This window comes from Ranitomeya imitator, chromosome 6, assembly GCF_032444005.1.
Source record: "Ranitomeya imitator isolate aRanImi1 chromosome 6, aRanImi1.pri, whole genome shotgun sequence".
In the NCBI taxonomy this organism is placed as follows: domain Eukaryota; kingdom Metazoa; phylum Chordata; class Amphibia; order Anura; family Dendrobatidae; genus Ranitomeya; species Ranitomeya imitator.
Genome location: NC_091287.1, coordinates 21,698,674 through 21,718,606, shown reverse-complemented (window position 1 = coordinate 21,718,606; position 19,933 = coordinate 21,698,674). Strand labels below are relative to the sequence as shown.

Below are 19,933 nucleotides of genomic sequence, written 5' to 3'. Positions count from 1 at the left end.
CCGTGCTCCGATCCCCCCCCCCCCGTGGTCCCCCCCCACCCTATCATACTTACCGATCCAGCCGTGGTCCCGTCCGTCTTCTCCCGGGCGCCGCCATCTTCCAAAATGGCGGGCGCATGCGCAGTGCGCCCGCCGAATCTGCCGGCCGGCAGATTCGTTCCAAAGTGCATTTTGATCACTGAGATAGATTATATCTCAGTGATCAAAATAAAAAAAATAATAAATGACCCCCCCCCCCCCCTTTGTCACCCCCATAGGTAGGGACAATAAAAAAATAAAGAATTTTTTTTTTTCCACTAATGTTAGAATAGGGTTAGGGGTAGGGTTAGGGTTAGGGGTAGGGTTAGGGGTAGGGTTAGGGTTAGGGGTAGGGTTAGGGTTAGGGGTAGGGGTAGGGTTAGGGGTAGGGGTAGGGTTAGGGGTAGGGTTAGGGGTAGGGTTAGGGGTAGGGTTAGGGTTAGGGCTAGGGTTAGGGTTAGGGTTAGGGCTAGGGTTAGGGGTAGGGTTAGGGTTAGGGTTAAGGTTAGGGCTAGGGGTAGGGTTAGGGGTAGGGTTAGGGGTAGGGTTAGGGGTAGGGTTAGGGTTAGGGCTAGGGTTAGGGTTAGGAATGTGCACACGTATTCTGGTCCTCTGCGGATTTTTCCGCTGCGGATTTGATAAATCCGCAGTGCTAAACCGCTGCGGATTTATGGCGGATTTACCGCGTTTTTTTCTGCGCATTTCACTGCGGTTTTACAATTGCGATTTTCTATTGGAGCAGTTGTAAAACCGCTGCGGAATCCGCACAAAGAAGTGACATGCTGCGGAATGTAAACCGCTGCGTTTCCGTGCAGTTTTTCCGCAGCATGTGTACAGCGATTTTTGTTTCCCATAGGTTTACATTGAACTGTACACTCATGGGAAACTGCTGCGGATCCGCAGCGTGTGCACATACCTTTAGAATTAGGCTATGTGCACACGGTGCGGATTTGGCTGCGGATTCGCAGCAGTGTTCCATCAGGTTTACAGTACCATGTAAACATATGGAAACCAAATCCGCTGTGCCCATGGTGCGGAAAATACCGCGCGGGAACGCTGCGTTGTATTTTCCGCAGCATGTCAATTCTTTGTGCGGATTCCGCAGCGTTTTACACCTGTTCCTCAATAGGAATCCGCAGGTGAAATCCGCACAAAAAACACTGGAAATCCGCGGAAAATCCGCAGGTAAAACGCAGTGCCTTTTACCCGCGGATTTTTCAAAAATGGTGCGAAAATATCTCACACGAATCCGCAACGTGGGCACATAGCCTTAGGGTTAGGGTTGGAATTAGGGTTGTGGTTATGGTTAGGGGTGTGTTGGGGTTAGGGTTGTGGTTAGGGGTGTGTTGCAGTTAGGGTTGTGTTTAGGGTTATGGCTACAGTTGGGATTAGGGTTAGGGGTGTGTTGGGGTTAGTGTTGGAGGTAGAATTGAGGGGTTACCACTGTTTAGGCACATCAGGGGTCTCCAAACGCAACATGGCGCCACCATTGATTCCAGCCAATCTCGTATTCAAAAAGTCAAATGGTGCTCCCTCACTTCCGAGCCCTGACGTGTGCCCAAACAGTGGTTTACCCCCACATATGGGGTACCAGCATACTCAGGACAAACTGCGCAACAATTACTGGGGTCCAATTTCTCCTGTTACCCTTGTGAATCTAAAAAAATGCTTGCTAAAACATAATTTTTGAGGAAAGAAAAATGATTTTTTATTTTCACGGCTCTGCGTTGTAAACGTCTGTGAAGCACTTGGGGGTTCAAAGTGCTCACCACATATCTAGATAAGTTCCTTGGGGGGTCTAGTTTCTAAAATGGGGTCACTTGTGGGGGGTCTCTACTGTTTAGGCACACCAGGGGCTCTGCAAACGCAACGTGACACCCGCAGACCATTCCATCAAAGTCTGCATTTCAAAAGTCACTACTTCCCTTCTGAGCCCCGACGTGTGCCCAAACAGTGGTTTACCCCCACATATGGGGTATCAGCGTACTCAGGAGAAACTGGACAACAACTTTTGGGGTCCAATTTCTCCTGTAACCCTTGGGAAAATAAAAAATTCTGGGCTAAATAATTATTTTTGAGGAAAGAAAACGTATTTATTATTTTCACGGCTCTGCATTATAAACTTCTATGAAGCACTTGGGGGTTCAAAGTGCTCACCACACATCTAGATAAGTTCCTTTCAGGGTCTAGTTTCCAAAATGGGGTCACTTGTGGGGGGTTTCTACTGTTTAGGCACATCAGGGGCTCTGCAAACGCAACGTGACGCCCGCAGAGCATTCCATCAAAGTCTGCATTTCAAAACGTCACTACTTCAATTCCAAGCCCCGGCATGTGCCCAAACAGTAGTTTACCCCCACATATGGGGTATCACCGTACTCAGGAGAAACTGGACAACAACTTTTGGGGTCAAATTTCTCCTGTTACCCTTGGGAAAATTAAAAAATTCTGGGCTAAATAATTATTTTTGAGGAAAGAAAACGTATTTATTATTTTCACGGCTCTGCATTATAAACTTCTATGAAGCACTTGGGGGTTCAAAGTGCTCACCACACATCTAGATAAGTTCTTTTGGGGGTCTAGTTTCCAAAATGGGGTCACTTGTGGGGGGTTTCTACTGTTAAGCCACATCAGGGGCTCTGCAAACGCAACGTGACGCCCACAGAGCATTCCATCAAAGTCTGCATTTCAAAACGTCACTACTTCACTTCCGAGCCCCGGCATGTGCCCAAACAGTGATTTACCCCCACATATGGGGTATCAGCGTACTCAGGAGAAACTGGACAACAACTTTTGGGGTCAAATTTCTCCTGTTACACTTGGGAAAATAAAAAATTGCAGGCTAAAAGATCATTTTTGAGAAAATAATTTTTTTTTTTATTTTCATGGCTCTGCGTTATAAACTTCTGTGAAGCACTTGGGGGTTCAAAGTCCTCACCACACATCTAGATTAGTTCCTTTGGGGGTCTAGTTTCCAAAATGGTGTCATTTCTGGGGAATCTCCAATGTTTAAGCACACAGGGGCTCTCCAAACGTGACATGGTGTCCGCTAATGATTGGAGCTAATTTTCCATTTAAAAAGCCAAATGGCGTGCCATCCCTTCCGAGCCCTGCCATGCGCCCAAACAGTGGTTTACCCCCACATATGGGGTATCAGCGTACTCAGGACAAACTGGACAACAATATTTGGGGTCCAATTTCTCCCATTATCCTTGGCAAAATAGGAAATTCCAGGCTAAAAAATCATTTTTGAGGAAAGAAAAATTATTTTTTATTTTCATGGCTCTGCGTTATAAACTTCTGTGAAGCACCTGGGGGTTTAAAGTGCTCAATATGCATCTAGATAAGTTCCTTGGGGGGTCTAGTTTCCAAAATGGGGTCACTTGTGGGGGAGCTCCAATGTTTAGGCACACAGGGGGCTCTCCAAACGCGACATGGTGTCCGCTAACAATTGGAGCTAATTTTCCATTCAAAAAGTCAAATGGCGCGCCTTCCCTTCCAAGCCCTGCCGTGTGCCCAAACAGTGGTTTACCCCCACATATGAGGTATCGGCGTACTCGGGAGAAATTGCCCAACAAATTTTATGATCCATTTTATCCTACTGCCCATGTGAAAATGAAAAAATTGAGGCGAAAATAATTTTTTTGTGAAAAAAAAGTACTTTTTCATTTTTACAGATCAATTTGTGAAGCACCTGAGGGTTTAAAGTGCTCACTAGGCATCTAAATAAGTTCCTTGGGGGGTCTAGTTTCCAAAATGGGGTCACTTGTGGGGGAGCGCCAATGTTTAGGCACACAGGAGCTATCCAAACGCGACATGGTGTCCGCTAACGATGGAAATAATTTTTCATTCAAAAAGTCAAATGGCGCTCCTTCCCTTCCGAGCCTTACCATGTGCCCAAACAGTGGTTTACCCCCACATGTGAGGTATTGGTGTACTCAGGAGAAATTGCCCAACACATTTTAGGATCCATTTTATCCTGTTGCCCATGTGAAAATGAAAAAATTGAGGCTAAAAGAATTTTTTTGTGAAAAAAAAGTACTTTTTCATTTTTACGGATCAATTTGTGGAGCACCTGGGGGTTCAAAGTGCTCACTATGCATCTAGATAAGTTCCTTGGGGCGTCTAGTTTCCAAAATGGGGTCACTTGTGGGGGAGCTCCAATTTTTAGGCACACGGGGGCTCTCCAAACGTGACATGGTGTCCGCTAAAGAGTGGAGCCAATTTTTGATTCAAAAAGTCAAATGGCGCTCCTTCCCTTCCAAGCCCTGCCGTGCGCCCAAACAGTGGTTTACCCCCACATATGAGGTATCAGCGTACTCAGGACAAATTGGACAACAACTTTCGTGGTTCAGTTTCTCCTTTTACCATTGGGAAAATAAAAAAATTGTTGCTAAAAGATAATTTTTGTGACTAAAAAGTTAAATGTTCATTTTTTCCTTCCATGTTGCTTCTGCTGCTGTGAAGCACCTGAAGGGTTAATAAACTTCTTGAATGTGGTTTTGAGTACCTTGAGGGGTGCAGTTTTTAGAATGGTGTCACTTTTGGGTATTTTCAGCCATATAGACCCCTCAAACTGACTTCAAATGTGAGGTGGTCCCTAAAAAAAATGGTTTTGTAAATTTCGTTGTAAAAATGACAAATCGCTGGTCAAATTTTAACCCTTATAACTTCCTAACAAAAAAAAATTTTGTTTCCAAAATTGTGCTGATGTAAAGTAAACATGTGGGAAATGTTATTTATTAACTATTTTGTGTCACATATCTCTCTGGTTTAACAGAATAAAAATTCAAAATGTGAAAATTGCGAAATTTTCAAAATTTTCGCCAAATTTCCGTGTTTATCACAAATAAATGCAGAATTTATTGACCTAAATTTACCACTAACATGAAGCCCAATATGTCACGAAAAAACAATCTCAGAACCGCTAGGATCCGTTGAAGCGTTCCTGAGTTATTACCTCATAAAGGGACACTGGTCAGAATTGCAAAAAACGGCAAGGTCTTTAAGGTCAAAATAGGCTGGGTCTTGAAGGGGTTAAGACAAATTAAATGAAGATAATACCAAATAATTTGTGATTGAAATCATTTTCAGGAAGAAACTGAGTATTATCTGACAGAATTGCAGGGGTGTCAATACTTTTGGCCATGACTGTATGTACTGTACAAGAAAATCACTACAATAATGTTTCCGTCCACGTGCAATGCTAAGCATGTTATGTAAATACATACTACTGCCACTATTATTTTATCATAATTCTGCTCCTACATATACAAGAATATAAATACTATAATACTGCCCCTATATAGAAGACTATAACTACTATAATACTGCCCTTATGTACAAGAATATAACTACTATAATACTGCTCCTATGTACAAGAATATAACTACTATAATACTGCCCCCTATGTACAAGAATATAACTACTATAATACTGCTCCTATGTACAAGAATATAACTACTATAATACTGCTCCTATGTACAAGAATATAACTACTATAATACTGCTCCTATGCACAAGAATATAACTACTATAATACTGCCCCTACGTACAAGAATATAACTAATATAATACTGCCCCTATGTACAAGAATATAACTATTATAATACTGCTCCTATCTACAAGAACATAACTACTATAATACTGCCCCTATGTACAAGAATATACCTACTATAATACTGCCCCTATGTAGAAGAATATAACTACTATAATACTGCCCCTATGTGCAAGAATATAACTACTATAATACTGCTCCTATGTACAAGAATATAACTACTATAATACTGCCCCTATGTACAAGAATATAACTACTATAATACTGCCCCTATGTACAAGAATATAACTACTATAATACTGCCCCTATGTACAAGAATATAACTAATATAATACTGCTCCTATGTACAAGAATATAACTACTATAATTCTGCCCCTATGTACAAGAATATAACTATTATAATACTGCTCCTATCTACAAGAATATAACTACTATAATACTGCCCCCATGTAGAAGAATATAACTACTATAATACTGCTCCTATGTACAACAATATAACTATTATAATATTGCTCCTATCTACAAGAATATAACTACTATAATACTGCCCCTATGTACAAGAATATACCTACTATAATACTGCTCCTATCTACAAGAATATAACTACTATAATACTGCCCCTATGTACAATAATATAACTACTATAATACTGCCCCTATGTATAAGAATATACCTACTATAATACTGCCCCTATGTAGAAGAATATAACTACTATAATACTGCCCCTATGTACAAGAATATAACTACTATAATACTGCCCATATGTACAAGAATGTAACTACTATAACACTGCACCTGTGTACAAGAATATAACTACTATAATACTGCCCCTATGTACAAGAATATAACTACTATAACACTGCACCTGTGTACAAGAATATAACTACTATAATACTGCCCCTATGTACAAGAATATAACTAATATAATACTGCCCTCTATGTACAGGAATATAACTACTATAATACTACTCGCTATGTACAAGAATATAACTACTATAATACTGCTCCTATGTACAAGAATATAACTAATATAATACTGCCCTCTATGTACAGGAATATAACTACTATAATACTACTCGCTATGTACAAGAATATAACTACTATAATACTGCCCCTATGTACAAGAATATAACTACTATAACACTGCACCTGTGTACAAGAATATAACTACTATAATACTGCTCCTATGTACAAGAATATAACTACTATAATACTGCTCCTATGTACAAGAATATAACTACTATATTACTGCTCCTATGTACAAGAATATAACTACTATAATACTGCCCCCTATGTGCAAGAATATAACTACTATAATACTGCTCCTATGTACAAGAATATAACTACTATATTACTGCTCCTATGTACAAGAATATAACTACTATAATGCTGTCCCCTATGTACAAGAATATAACTACTATAATACTGCCCCTATGTACAAGAATATAACTACTATAATACTGCTCCTATGTACAAGAATATACCTACTATAATACTGCCCCCTATGTGCAAGAATATAACTACTATAATACTGCTCCTATGTACAAGAATATAACTACTATAATACTGCTCCTATGTACAAGAATATAACTACTATATTACTGCTCCTATGTACAAGAATATAACTACTATAATACTGCCCCTATGTACAAGAATATAACTACTATAATACTGCTCCTATGTACAAGAATATAACTACTATATTACTGCTCCTATGTACAAGAATATAACTACTATAATACTGCTCCTATGTACAAGAATATAACTACTATAATACTGCTCCTATGTACAAGAATATAACTACTATAATACTGCCCCCTATGTAGAAGAATATAACTACTATAATACTGCTCCTATGTACAAGAATATACCTACTATAATACTGCCCCCTATGTGCAAGAATATAACTACTATAATACTGCTCCTATGTACAAGAATATAACTACTATAATACTGCTCCTATGTACAAGAATATAACTACTATATTACTGCTCCTATGTACAAGAATATAACTACTATAATACTGCTCCTATGTACAAGAATATAACTACTATATTACTGCTCCTATGTACAAGAATATAACTACTATAATACTGCCCCCTATGTAGAAGAATATAACTACTATAATACTGCCCATATGTGCAGGGCCGTATTTGCCACTAGGCACTCGAGGGCACGTGCCTAGGGCGGCGACATTGCGGGGGGGCGGCACCTGGGCAAGGATTTTTTTTTTTTTTAAGTCACAAACGCAACCGACGCAAAACCCCGCCCCCCCGCCTGCCTCCCCGCGCCCCTCCCCGCGCCCCTCCCCGCGCCCCTCCCCGCCTCCGCATCCCACCCACCCTCCATGAAGAGAGACGATACTCACCTCCTGCTCCAGCCTCCAGCGATGCCTGTTCTCACCGTCTGTAGCGCGTCCTGAGTGAGCGGTCACATGGTACCGGTCATTAAGGTCATGAATATGCGCATATTCATCATGACCTTATTGAGCAGTATCACATGACCACTCACTCAGTCAGGAAGAAGGCGCTGCGGCGGGACAGAGCGCCAGAGGGATGTCGGCGGCTGCGGCGCGCGCAGTGTGTGGGACAGGCAGCTGAGCTGAGTGACAGGTGAGTATGAGGACGGACGGGGGCGATGTTCTGCAGGGAGGGGGGGGCGATGAAGCTCTGCAGGGAGGGAGGGAGGGGGGGGCGATGATGAAGCTCTGCAGGGAGGGAGGGAGGGGGGGCGATGATGAAGCTCTGCAGGGAGGGAGGGAGGGGGGGCGATGATGAAGCTCTGCAGGGAGGGAGGGGGGGTGATGATGAAGCTCTGCAGGGAGGGAGGGAGGGGGGCGATGATGAAGCTCTGCAGGGAGGGAGGGAGGGGGGGCGATGATGAAGCTCTGCAGGGAGGGAGGGAGGGGGGCGATGATGAAGCTCTGCAGGGAGGGAGGGAGGGGGGGCGATGATGAAGCTCTGCAGGGAGGGAGGGAGGGGGGCGATGATGAAGCTCTGCAGGGAGGGAGGGAGGGGGGGCGATGATGAAGCTGCAGGGAGGGAGGGAGGGGGGGCGATGATGAAGCTCTGCAAGGAGGGAGGGGGGGCGATGATGAAGCTCTGCAGGGAGGGAGGAGGGGAGGGGGGGCGATGATGAAGCTCTGCAGGGAGGGAGGGGGGGCGATGATGAAGCTCTGCAGGGAGGGAGGGGGGGCGATGATGAAGCTCTGCAGGGAGGGAGGGAGGGGGGGCGATGAAGCTCTGCAGGGAGGGAGGGGGGGCGATGAAGCTCTGCAGGGATGGAGGGAGGGGGGGCGATGAAGCTCTGCAGGGAGGGAGGGAGGGGGGGCGATGAAGCTCTGCAGGGAGGGAGGGGGGGCGATGATGAAGCTCTGCAGGGAGGGAGGGGGGGCGATGATGAAGCTCTGCAGGGAGGGAGGGGGGGCGATGATGAAGCTCTGCAGGGAGGGAGGGGGGGGCGATGAAGCTCTGCAGGGAGGGAGGGGGGGCGATGAAGCTCTGCAGGGAGGGAGGGGGGGCGATGAAGCTCTGCAGGGAGGGAGGGAGGGGGGGCGATGTTCTGCAGCTGTCACGGTCCTGTAGAGTTATCGGACATGTTTGTCTTCTCTGTTGGGCGCAGATGGAGCAGATAACGGCAGACGACCCCCATCCTCCGCGGAGTCCCGTCCACACTGGGAGATCCCGCGTCCGCAGTCGCTTGTGCCGGTGTCACCCGCGCGGATCAGCGCCGTCCTCCCGCGGAAATATCCGGTGATCAGACAGCGAGGCTTCTACTCTGATATTCTGACCTATAGCGCCGCTCCTCTGGTGAAAGTGAGTGCAGGCGTCACATGACCGGCAGCCGCGTGCTATACTGCACGTGTCCACGGCTACAGAGCGCTCTGTCCCCGCCGTTCTCCGGTGTCTCCTTGTGCTGCAGCTTCAGCCGCCATTTCCATTATATTGCAGGATGTCAGCGCCGGACCGAGCGTTCAACCGAATCTCCTGAGACAAGTGGACGAGGAGCGCAACACCCCGAAAGGTGAGCGGAGGATACTTGTAACAACCACAGGAAGGTAGACCCCGGCAACCAGATCCAACAGTCACAATAGGAGATGTCACAGCTCACCTCCTCCTCCTCCTTAAAGGGAACCTGTCACCGCCAAAATCGCGGGTGAGGTAGGTACATCGGCATCAGGGGCTTATCTACAGCATTCTGGAATGCTGTAGATAAGCCCCTGATGTATCCTAAAACATGAGAAAAAGACGTTATATTATACTCACCCAGGGGCGGTCCCGCTGTTGGTCCGGGTCTGGCGCCTCCCATCTTCATCAGATGACGTCCTCTTCTGGTCTTCACGCCGCAGCTCCGGCGCAGGCGTACTTTGCCTGCCCTGTTGAGGGCAGAGTAAAGTACTGCATTGCGCAGGTGCCGGGAAAGGTCAGAGAGGCCCGGCGCCTGCACAATGCTGTACTTTGCTCTGCCCTCAACAGGGCAGGCAAAGTACGCCTGCGCCGGAGCTGCGGTGTGAAGACCAGAAGAGGACGTCATCTGATGAAGATGGGAGGCGCCGGACCCGGACCAACAGCGGGACCGCCCCTGGGTGAGTATAATATAACGTCTTTTTCTCATCTTTTAGGTTACATCGGGGGCTTATCTACAGCATTCCAGAATGCTGTAGATAAGCCCCTGATGCCGGTGGGCTTACCTCACCCGCGATTTTGGGGGTGACAGGTTCCCTTTAACACCCTCCCATAGAAGTGAATGGTCCCCACAATACAGTCTGATGTTACTTACATATTACAGTGTCACTCGGGCTCAGTACATGTGGTGTCTCGCCCGTCACTCGGGCTCAGTACAGTCATGGTCAAAAGTATTGACACCTCTGCAATTCTGTCAGATAATACTCAGTTTCTTCCTGAAAATGATTGCAAACACAAATTCTTTGGTATTATCTTCATTTAATTTGTCTTAAATGAAGAAACACAAAAGAGAATGAAGCAAAAAGCAAAACATTGATCATTTCACACAAAACTCCAAAATTGGGCCAGACAAAAGTATTGGCACCCTCAGCCTAATACTTGGTTGCACAACCTTTAGCCAAAATAACTGCGACCAACTGCTTCCAGTAACCATCAATGAGTTTCTTACAATGCTCTGCTGGAATTTTAGACCATTCTTCTTTGGCAAACTGCTCCAGGTCCCTGATATTTGAAGGCGCCTTCTCCAAACTGCCATTTTTAGATCTCTCCGCAGGTGTTCTATGGGATTCAGGTCTGGACTCATTGCTGGCCACCTTAGAAGTCTCCAGTGCTTCCTCTCAAACCATTTTCTAGTGCTTTTTGAAGTGTGTTTTGGGTCATTGTCCTGCTGGAAGACCCATGACCTTTGAGGGAGACCCAGCTTTCTCACACTGGGCCCTACATTCTGCTGCAAAATTTGTTGGTAGTCTTCAGACTTCATAATGCCATGCACACGGTCAAGCAGTCCAGTGCCAGAGGCAGCAAAGCAACCACAAAACATCAGGGAACCTCCACCATGTTTGACTGTAGGGACCGTGTTCTTCTCTTTGAATGCCTCTTTTTTTTCTCCTGTAAACTCTATGTTGATGCCTTTGCCCAAAAAGCTCTACTTTTGTCTCATCTGACCAGAGAACTTTCTTCCAAAACGTTTTAGGCTTTTTTAGGTAGGTTTTGGCAAACTCCAGCCTGGCTTTTTTATGTCTCGGGGTAAGAAGTGGGGTCTTCCTGGGTCTCCTACCATACAGTCCCTTTTCATTCAGACGCCGACGGATAGTACGGGTTGACACTGTTGTACCCTCGGACTGCAGGGCAGCTAGAACTTGTTTGGATGTTAGTCGAGGTTCTTTATCCAACATCCGCACAATCTTGCGTTGAAATCTCTTGTCAATTTTTCTTTTCCGTCCACATCTAGGGAGGTTAGCCACAGTGCCATGGGCTTTAAACTTCGTGATGACACTGCGCATGGTAGACACAGGAACATTCAGGTCTTTGGAGATGGACTTGTAGCCTTGAGATTGCTCATGCTTCCTCACAATTCGGTTTCTCAAGTCCTCAGACAGTTCTTTGGTCTTCTTTCTTTTCTCCATTCTCAATGTGGTACACACAAGGACACAGGACAGACGTGGCCATTATACAGTATGGAGTACTGTGTGGCCATTATACAGTATGGAACATCATGTAGGGCCATTATACAGTATGTGGAGCACTGCATAGCCATTGTACAGTATGAAGCACTGCGTGGCCATATTTTTTTTTTGTTTTAATGTATATGAAACAGTGTGATCAGCAGTGCTAAATGGGTGTGGTTGGGACTTGGATATGGGTGTGATTAGTTGTGAAATGGGTGTGGTCAGAGGCATGGCCTAAAATTTGCCGCGGCGCACTACGTGCGCCGCAACCTTTAGACCTTTTTCCCTTCAAAAGTTGGGAGGTATGGCACCACATTTCCCAGATCACATCAAGTACCGCAAATCCCATAAGGAATGAATGAAACCAAACGCAGTGTTGCCGTAAGTGATCCGTTACGTGGCAGATGCAGAAAAACTGCCTGATCTGCTGCAAACGGCAACTTTCACATCAGTGATTCTTCCCAAAGTCACTGCCGATAGTGTCATACTCACCAGAGGGGGAGGCAGCGCTAAAAGTGCCTAGGGCAGCAGAAACTCTAAATACGGCCCTGCATATGTGCAAGAATATAACTACTATAATACTGCCCCTATGTACAAGAATATAACTACTATAATACTGCTCCTATGTACAAGAATATAACTAATATAATACTGCTCCCTATGTACAAGAATATAACTACTATAATACTGCTCCTATGTACAAGAATATAAGTAATATAATACTGCTCCCTATGTACAAGAATATAACTACTATAATACTGCCCCTATGTACAAGAATATAACTACTATAATACTGCCCCTATGTACAAGAATATAACTACTATAATACTGCTCCTATGTACAAGAATATAACTAATATAATACTGCTCCCTATGTACAAGAATATAACTACTATAATACTGCTCCTATGTACAAGAATATAAGTAATATAATACTGCTCCCTATGTACAAGAATATAACTACTATAATACTGCCCCTATGTACAAGAATATAACTACTATAATACTGCCCCTATGTACAAGAATATAACTAATATAATACTGCTCCCTATGTACAAGAATATAACTACTATAATACTGCCCCCTATGTACAAGAATATAACTACTATAATACTGCTCCTATGTACAAGAATATAACTACTATAATACTGATCCTATGTACAAGAATATACCTACTATAATACTGCCCCTATGTAGAAGAATATAACTACTATAATACTGCCCATATGTACAAGAATATAACTACTATAATACTGCCCATATGTACAAGAATGTAACTACCTAACTACTGCTCCTATGTACAAGAATATAACTACTATAATACTGCTCCCTATGTACAAGAATATAACTACTATAATACTGCCCCTTATGTACAAGAATATAACTACTATAATACTGCCCCTTATGTACAAGAATATAACTACTATAATACTGCCCCTATATACAAGAATTTAACTACTATAATACTGCCCCTATGTACAAGAATATACCTACTATAATACTGCCCCTATGTAGAAGAATATAACTACTATAATACTGCCCCTATGTGCAAGAATATAACTACTATAATACTGCCCATATGTACAAGAATGTAACTACCTAACTACTGCTCCTATGTACAAGAATATAACTACTATAATACTGCTCCCTATGTACAAGAATATAACTACTATAATACTGCCCCTTATGTACAAGAATATAACTACTATAATACTGCCCCTTATGTACAAGAATATAACTACTATAATACTGCCCCTATATACAAGAATATAACTACTATAATACTGCCCCTATGTACAAGAATATACCTACTATAATACTGCCCCTATGTAGAAGAATATAACTACTATAATACTGCCCCTATGTGCAAGAATATAACTACTATAATACTGCCCATATGTACAAGAATGTAACTACCTAACTACTGCTCCTATGTACAAGAATATAACTACTATAATACTGCTCCCTATGTACAAGAATATAACTACTATAATACTGCCCCTTATGTACAAGAATATAACTACTATAATACTGCCCCTTATGTACAAGAATATAACTACTATAATACTGCCCCTATATACAAGAATATAACTACTATAATACTACCCCTTATGTACAAGAATATAACTACTATAATACTGCGCCTTATGTACAAGAATATAACTACTATAATACTGCCCCTATATACAAGAATATAACTACTATAATACTGCCCCTTATGTACAAGAATATAACTACTATATTACTGCTCCTATGTACAAGAATATAACTACTATAATACTGCCCCTATGTAGAAGAATATAACTACTATAATACTGCCCATATGTGCAAGAATATAACTACTATAATACTGCCCATATGTACAAGAATGTAACTACTATAATACTGCCCCTATGTACAAGAATATAACTACTATAATACTGCCCCTATGTACAAGAATATAACTAATATAATACTGCTCCCTATGTACAAGAATATAACTACTATAATACTGCCCCTATATACAAGAATATACCTACTATAATACTGCTCCTATGTAGAAGAATATAACTACTATAATACTGCCCCTATGTAGAAGAATATAACTACCATAATACTGCCCCTATGTGCAAGAATATAACTACTATAATACTGCCCCTTATGTACAAGAATATACCTACTATAATACTGCCCCTATGTAGAAGAATATAACTACTATAATACTGCCCCTATATACAAGAATATAACTACTATAATACTGCCCCTTATGTACAAGAATATAACTACTATATTACTGCTCCTATGTACAAGAATATAACTACTATAATACTGCTCCTATGTACAAGAATATAACTACTATAATACTGCCCCTATGTACAAGAATATAACTACTATAATACTGCCCCTATGTACAAGAATATAACTACTATAATACTGCCCCTATATACAAGAATATAACTACTATAATACTGCTCCCTATGTACAAGAATATAACTACTATAATACTGCCCCTTATGTACAAGAATATAACTACTATAATACTGCCCCCTATGTACAATAATATAACTACTATAATACTGCTCCTATGTACAATAATATAACTACTATAATACTGCTCCCTATGTACAAGAATATAACTACTATAAAACTGCTCCTATGTACAAGAATATAACTACTATAATACTGCTCCTATGTACAAGAATATAACTACTATAATACTGCTCCTATGTACAAGAATATAACTACTATAATACTGCCCCCTATGTACAATAATATAACTACTATAATACTGCTCCTATGTACAATAATATAACTACTATAATACTGCTCCCTATGTACAAGAATATAACTACTATAATACTGCCCCTTATGTACAAGAATATACCTACTATAATACTGCTCCTATGTACAAGAATATAACTACTATAATACTGCCCCTATGTAGAAGAATATAACTACTATAATACTGCCCCTATATACAAGAATATAACTACTATAATACTGCCCCTTATGTACAAGAATATAACTACTATAATACTGCCCCTTATGTACAAGAATATAACTACTATAATACTGCCTCTATGTACAAGAATATAACTACTATAATACTGCGCCTATGTACAAGAATATAACTACTATAATACTGCTCCTATGTACAAGACTATATTTACTATATAATTCACTATCAATGGGATTTTGAGGTAATTCCTCAGATTTTTATCATACATTTTGTAGAAACAAGTCAAATATTTGAAATGTATTTTAGTAATTTAAAAATTACTTACTTGATTCAGAATATCCTGTTTCTGGATGACATGTGAAGATAAAATTAGAAGATATATTAACAAGTGTTTGAGATGTAACATTTTGTCCGTACATTTTTTGTGTATACGTTACACAATATTATTTCTCATTGTAATATACATTATGTCTTTTTGATGGCTTTTGCATTATTTTTGAATACTGTACAATGTTATAAATATCTCTGTGTCTGTCAATTACTGAAACTTATCAAGAATGTAAAAAACTTATATATATGAAAGTTGATAGGAAGTGTGTTACGATGCAGATAAAGATAAAGATAATGTAAAGAAATAAAATATAAAACAATAAAAGTGGGAATGGAATTTCATAAAAAAATTGAAATTAAACAATCCAAAATTTTCCATTTCATTATCTTCATTTATTTAACCTTTTTTTTATTGTTTTTTTTTAAACATGGGTTTTAAAAATTAATTCATGTGAGGATAAAAAAAAAGTCCTTGCTGTTTTTTATTTAACCCACATCTGTAACTACGCTATGAAATAAAGTTCAGTAAATGAAGATAAGTTGAACAAAAATTACGTTAGGAAGTAGAGTGTGCCATAAAAAAACCACGTAGTAACAAATAATCATCGCGCTTGGGATTAGATGAAGAATATAGACATCTTTGGGAACAATTTAATTAAATTTAATCATGTAATTTTGAATAAAATTATCTCCTCTCAGCTGATTTTTGACCAAGTTTAGCTCATCTTTCTCATGATCATGAATCGGCTGAGAGGAGCCCAGAGGAACAGTGTTAAAAGTTATGAACTTCGTCACCAAACCAATCTCACTGATTGACACTCGGTTAACTCATTCTGCAGTCAACAATAGTTAATTCAACATAGAGGTTTATTTTAAGGCAACCGATGCAAAACTTTTAAAAAAATGATTTTTAACCAAAATGACATGCATTTAAAGAAAAATAACAAACAAACCAGAAGGCGTCTATATTTTTTAGCTTTGCATAAAATTGCAGAACTTCATTCATGTTACAGGCTGTGTTCACATTTACATCAAAGAATATCGGACCGCAACCCGTGGCACCATTGGCACATTCCAAATTCTGGTGTTTTGTATCAGGAAGTGTCACGAGCGTATCATATCCCGCTGGAAGACCTAGAGTTAGACGGTCACGTCGGTTAATGAATCGCAGGTCTTCTTTAGAGACTGTGTGATTCATGTCCTATTTTAAATGGATTTTGTTTCCTTCGGTGCTGAGAGGGTTAAGGACTCTTTCCATGCTGGCTGAGACCATACAGTCTGGTTGTTCTCAGCTGCAACTGCTTATCATTTGCTTACTCTATATATACAGGTTCTGGGTGGTTAGTCCCTGCTGGTGAAAGATTTGTCTTCCTGTGCTGTGTGCTAAAGCTAAGTGGTTGGAGTAACGTTGTTGTAGTAGTGTTCTGTGGTTTGCTGCAGTACGTGTGTATTTATCGCCTGGTCCCTGTTCCTATTTAGTTTATTCCTCCCTGTCCCTATCCTCCTCCCTTTTTTTGGTTAGTGCTTTTATATAATAGAGGTTTTCTGTTATCCCTGTTTTGTCTTTGTGACTTGTTTACGTTACATTTCTATCCCATGTCTCATGAGGTGGGGGAGGGGAAAGATTAGGGTTTAACAGGAGCATAGTAAGATCGGAGCCTCAGGCCTCTCTAACTTCAAGAGTACCCCCGGGACAGGGATAATTAGGGTCCCAGTTCCAGGGACAGTTTGATTTTCCTCTCACTTACCGAAGACCGTCACAGATGACATGTAAATGCATGTAGAAAAGCCGTGGAGACACCATCACGTGTTTCTCAAGGCAAGCAATAAATAGCCAGGTCTTTCACCGGGAAGGAACAACCACGGGAAGGGCAGAATCCAAAAAGGAAAACCACCTATGCCAAAACATGGTATCCATCCACAGACAGCTGTTTCGGGGTATTTGCCCCTCATCAGTGTGGAGTAGGAAACTGGCTATCAGGAGGAGTGCCTAGTAAGAAGGACTATAAGCATAAGGATGAATGACCTCGGGGAGATCAAAACATCCAACACCGCGGAGACACCATCACATGTTTCTCAACGCAGTGATTCCAGAACACTGCCCCCATCCCTTATGGGAAATATGCAAATGCATGTAGAAAAGCTGCGGAGACACCATCACATGTTTCTCAATGCAAGCAATAAATAGCCAGGTCTTTCACCGGGAAGGGACAACCACGGGAAGGGCAGCATCCAAAAAGGAAAACCACCTATGCAAAAACATGTATCCATCCACAGACAGCTGTTTCGGGGTATTTGCCAGTTTCCTACTCCACACTGATGAGGGGCAAATACCCCGAAACAGCTGTCTGTGGATGGATGCCATGTTTTGGCATAGGTGGTTTTCCTTTTTGGATGCTGCCCTTCCCGTGGTTGTTCCTTCCCGGTGAAAGACCTGGCTATTTATTGCTTGCGTTGAGAAACACGTGATGGTGTCTCCGCGGTGTTGGATGTTTTGATCTCCCCAAGGTCATTCATCCTTATGTTTACAGAGTGACATGTAGTGATCGTTTGTGCAACTCGTGTGAATTTTGTGAGCACCAGGACCTCTCCTGCGTGGAAGCAACATGATGCATTATAATGGCTCCAAATGGCCGTCTACGATCATATCCAGTTGTCAATGGCAATATGCCTGGCAGACTATGGCACATGGTAGCCAATGTCAATACACCCAATGCTTGCACTGCTGACGCTAGGTGGTTTCGACTGGGAATTGCTGGGATCATTTTGAAATGATTTCTATGGGCTTCTCATATTCCTCTACTGGACGTCTGAACAATGATTTGCACCTCACCATGTGCATGGCTTTCTGCTGGACCGGCTGGTTATAGTGATGCATTCAGTAGACATATTATTATTATTATTATTATTATTCATTTTAAGACATGAAAATTCTTATTTTATTCTGATCTCGTAACACTTCAGTCTGTACAAATACCATAATCCGTTTTCCGAGGCTGATGTTATTATTATTATTATTATTTATTGTTATAGCGCCATTTATTCCATGGCGCTTTACATGTGAGGAGGGGTATACATAATAAAAACAAGTACAATAATCTTAAACAATACAAGTCATAACTGGTACAGGAGGAGAGAGGACCCTGCCCGCGAGGGCTCACAATCTACAAGGGATGGGTGAGGATACAGTAGGTGAGGGTAGAGCTGGTCATGCAGCGGTTTGGTCGATCGGTGGTCACTGCAGGCTGTAGGCTTGTCGGAAGAGATGAGTCCTCAGGTTCTTTTTGAAGGTTTCGATGGTAGGTGAGAGTCTGATATGTTGTGGTAGAGGGTTCCAGAGTAGGGGTGATACGCGAGAGAAATCTTGTATGCGATTGTGGGAAGAGGAGATAAGAGGGGAGTAGAGAAGGAGATCTTGTGAGGATCGGAGGTTGCGTGCAGGTAAGTACCGGGAGACGAGGTCACAGATGTATGGAGGACACAGGTTGGGGATGGCTTTGTATGTCATGGTTAGGCTTTTGCACTGGAGTCTCTGGGTGATGGGGAGCCAGTGCAGGGATTGACAGAGGGGAGAGGCCGGGGAATAGCGGGGGGACAGGTGGATTAGTCGGGCAGCAGAGTTTAGAATAGATTGGAGGGGTGCGAAAGTGTTAGAGGGGAGGCCACAGAGCAGGAGGTTGCAGTAGTCAAGGCGGGAGATGATGAGGGCATGGACTAGGGTTTTTGCAGATTCGGTATTATTAGTATGATAAATGAGGGACAGAATATTCCCTTTCGTAGGTCGGCAGTGAGGGAACATTCATTGAAGTGTCTAATGAGATTCCTTCAGTCACATTGTACAAGTCGCCCCTCGACATCCCTCTTATTATTTCAACAGATCAAATAGCCAAAGGACATCTCAATCCAGAAATAAAAACGCTGATAGAGGCGTCACGACGGCATTACACCGCGGATACACTGTGCGCTATCAGGTCTTATGACACAATATGGCTGAATATTTCTACAACATCATTAAATGGGTTCAATATTCTTTGCTAATTAATGTAACAATCGGGGTGAAAAGTGCCAGTAAACGCTCCCTGTGCAGAACGTGTGTCCTTCAGGTGTGATTATATGAATTATGTACTTGCACATTACACAAATATCTACAATGATGTCAATATATTTTCCGCCAAACTTAAAAAAATAAAGCGATAAACAAAAACCATAAAGAGGAGAGAGGCAGTGGAACGCTACAAAGTTTTAATTTGATCACTAAGAAATGTTGCTGATGCGATTCTCAGAAGAATTTTTATTTGTTTTCACCTTCAAAAGGTTAAAATTACGATAGTCAAAACTTATTTTTTTCTAAGTAGCTTTGTTTTTGATTGACGAGGTTTAATTTGTTTATGCACCATTGTGCTATCACATGTGCAAGCGCTACATTTATATATTTATTTTTTTTTGTTAAATGCAGAAAG

The 19,933-nt window shown here is 41.8% G+C and overlaps 1 protein-coding gene and 1 long non-coding RNA gene across 4 annotated transcripts in view; one reads left to right on the top strand and one right to left on the bottom strand.

Annotated features, from left to right (window-relative positions):
* DGKB (diacylglycerol kinase beta) overlaps positions 1-19,933 on the bottom strand; it is a 790,513-nt gene that overhangs the window by 588,642 nt on the left and 181,938 nt on the right. For all 3 annotated transcript variants that reach the window (XM_069729311.1, XM_069729309.1, XM_069729312.1), the window contains exon 4: positions 15,469-15,489. In XM_069729311.1, the coding sequence (XP_069585412.1) occupies positions 15,469-15,489 (21 nt within the window). The remainder of the gene's footprint in view (positions 1-15,468; positions 15,490-19,933) is intronic.
* Positions 8,148-9,651, top strand: LOC138643543 (uncharacterized). The gene is made up of 3 exons (XR_011314174.1): positions 8,148-8,184; positions 9,194-9,387; positions 9,523-9,651. It is a non-coding gene; the product is annotated as an uncharacterized lncRNA (long non-coding RNA).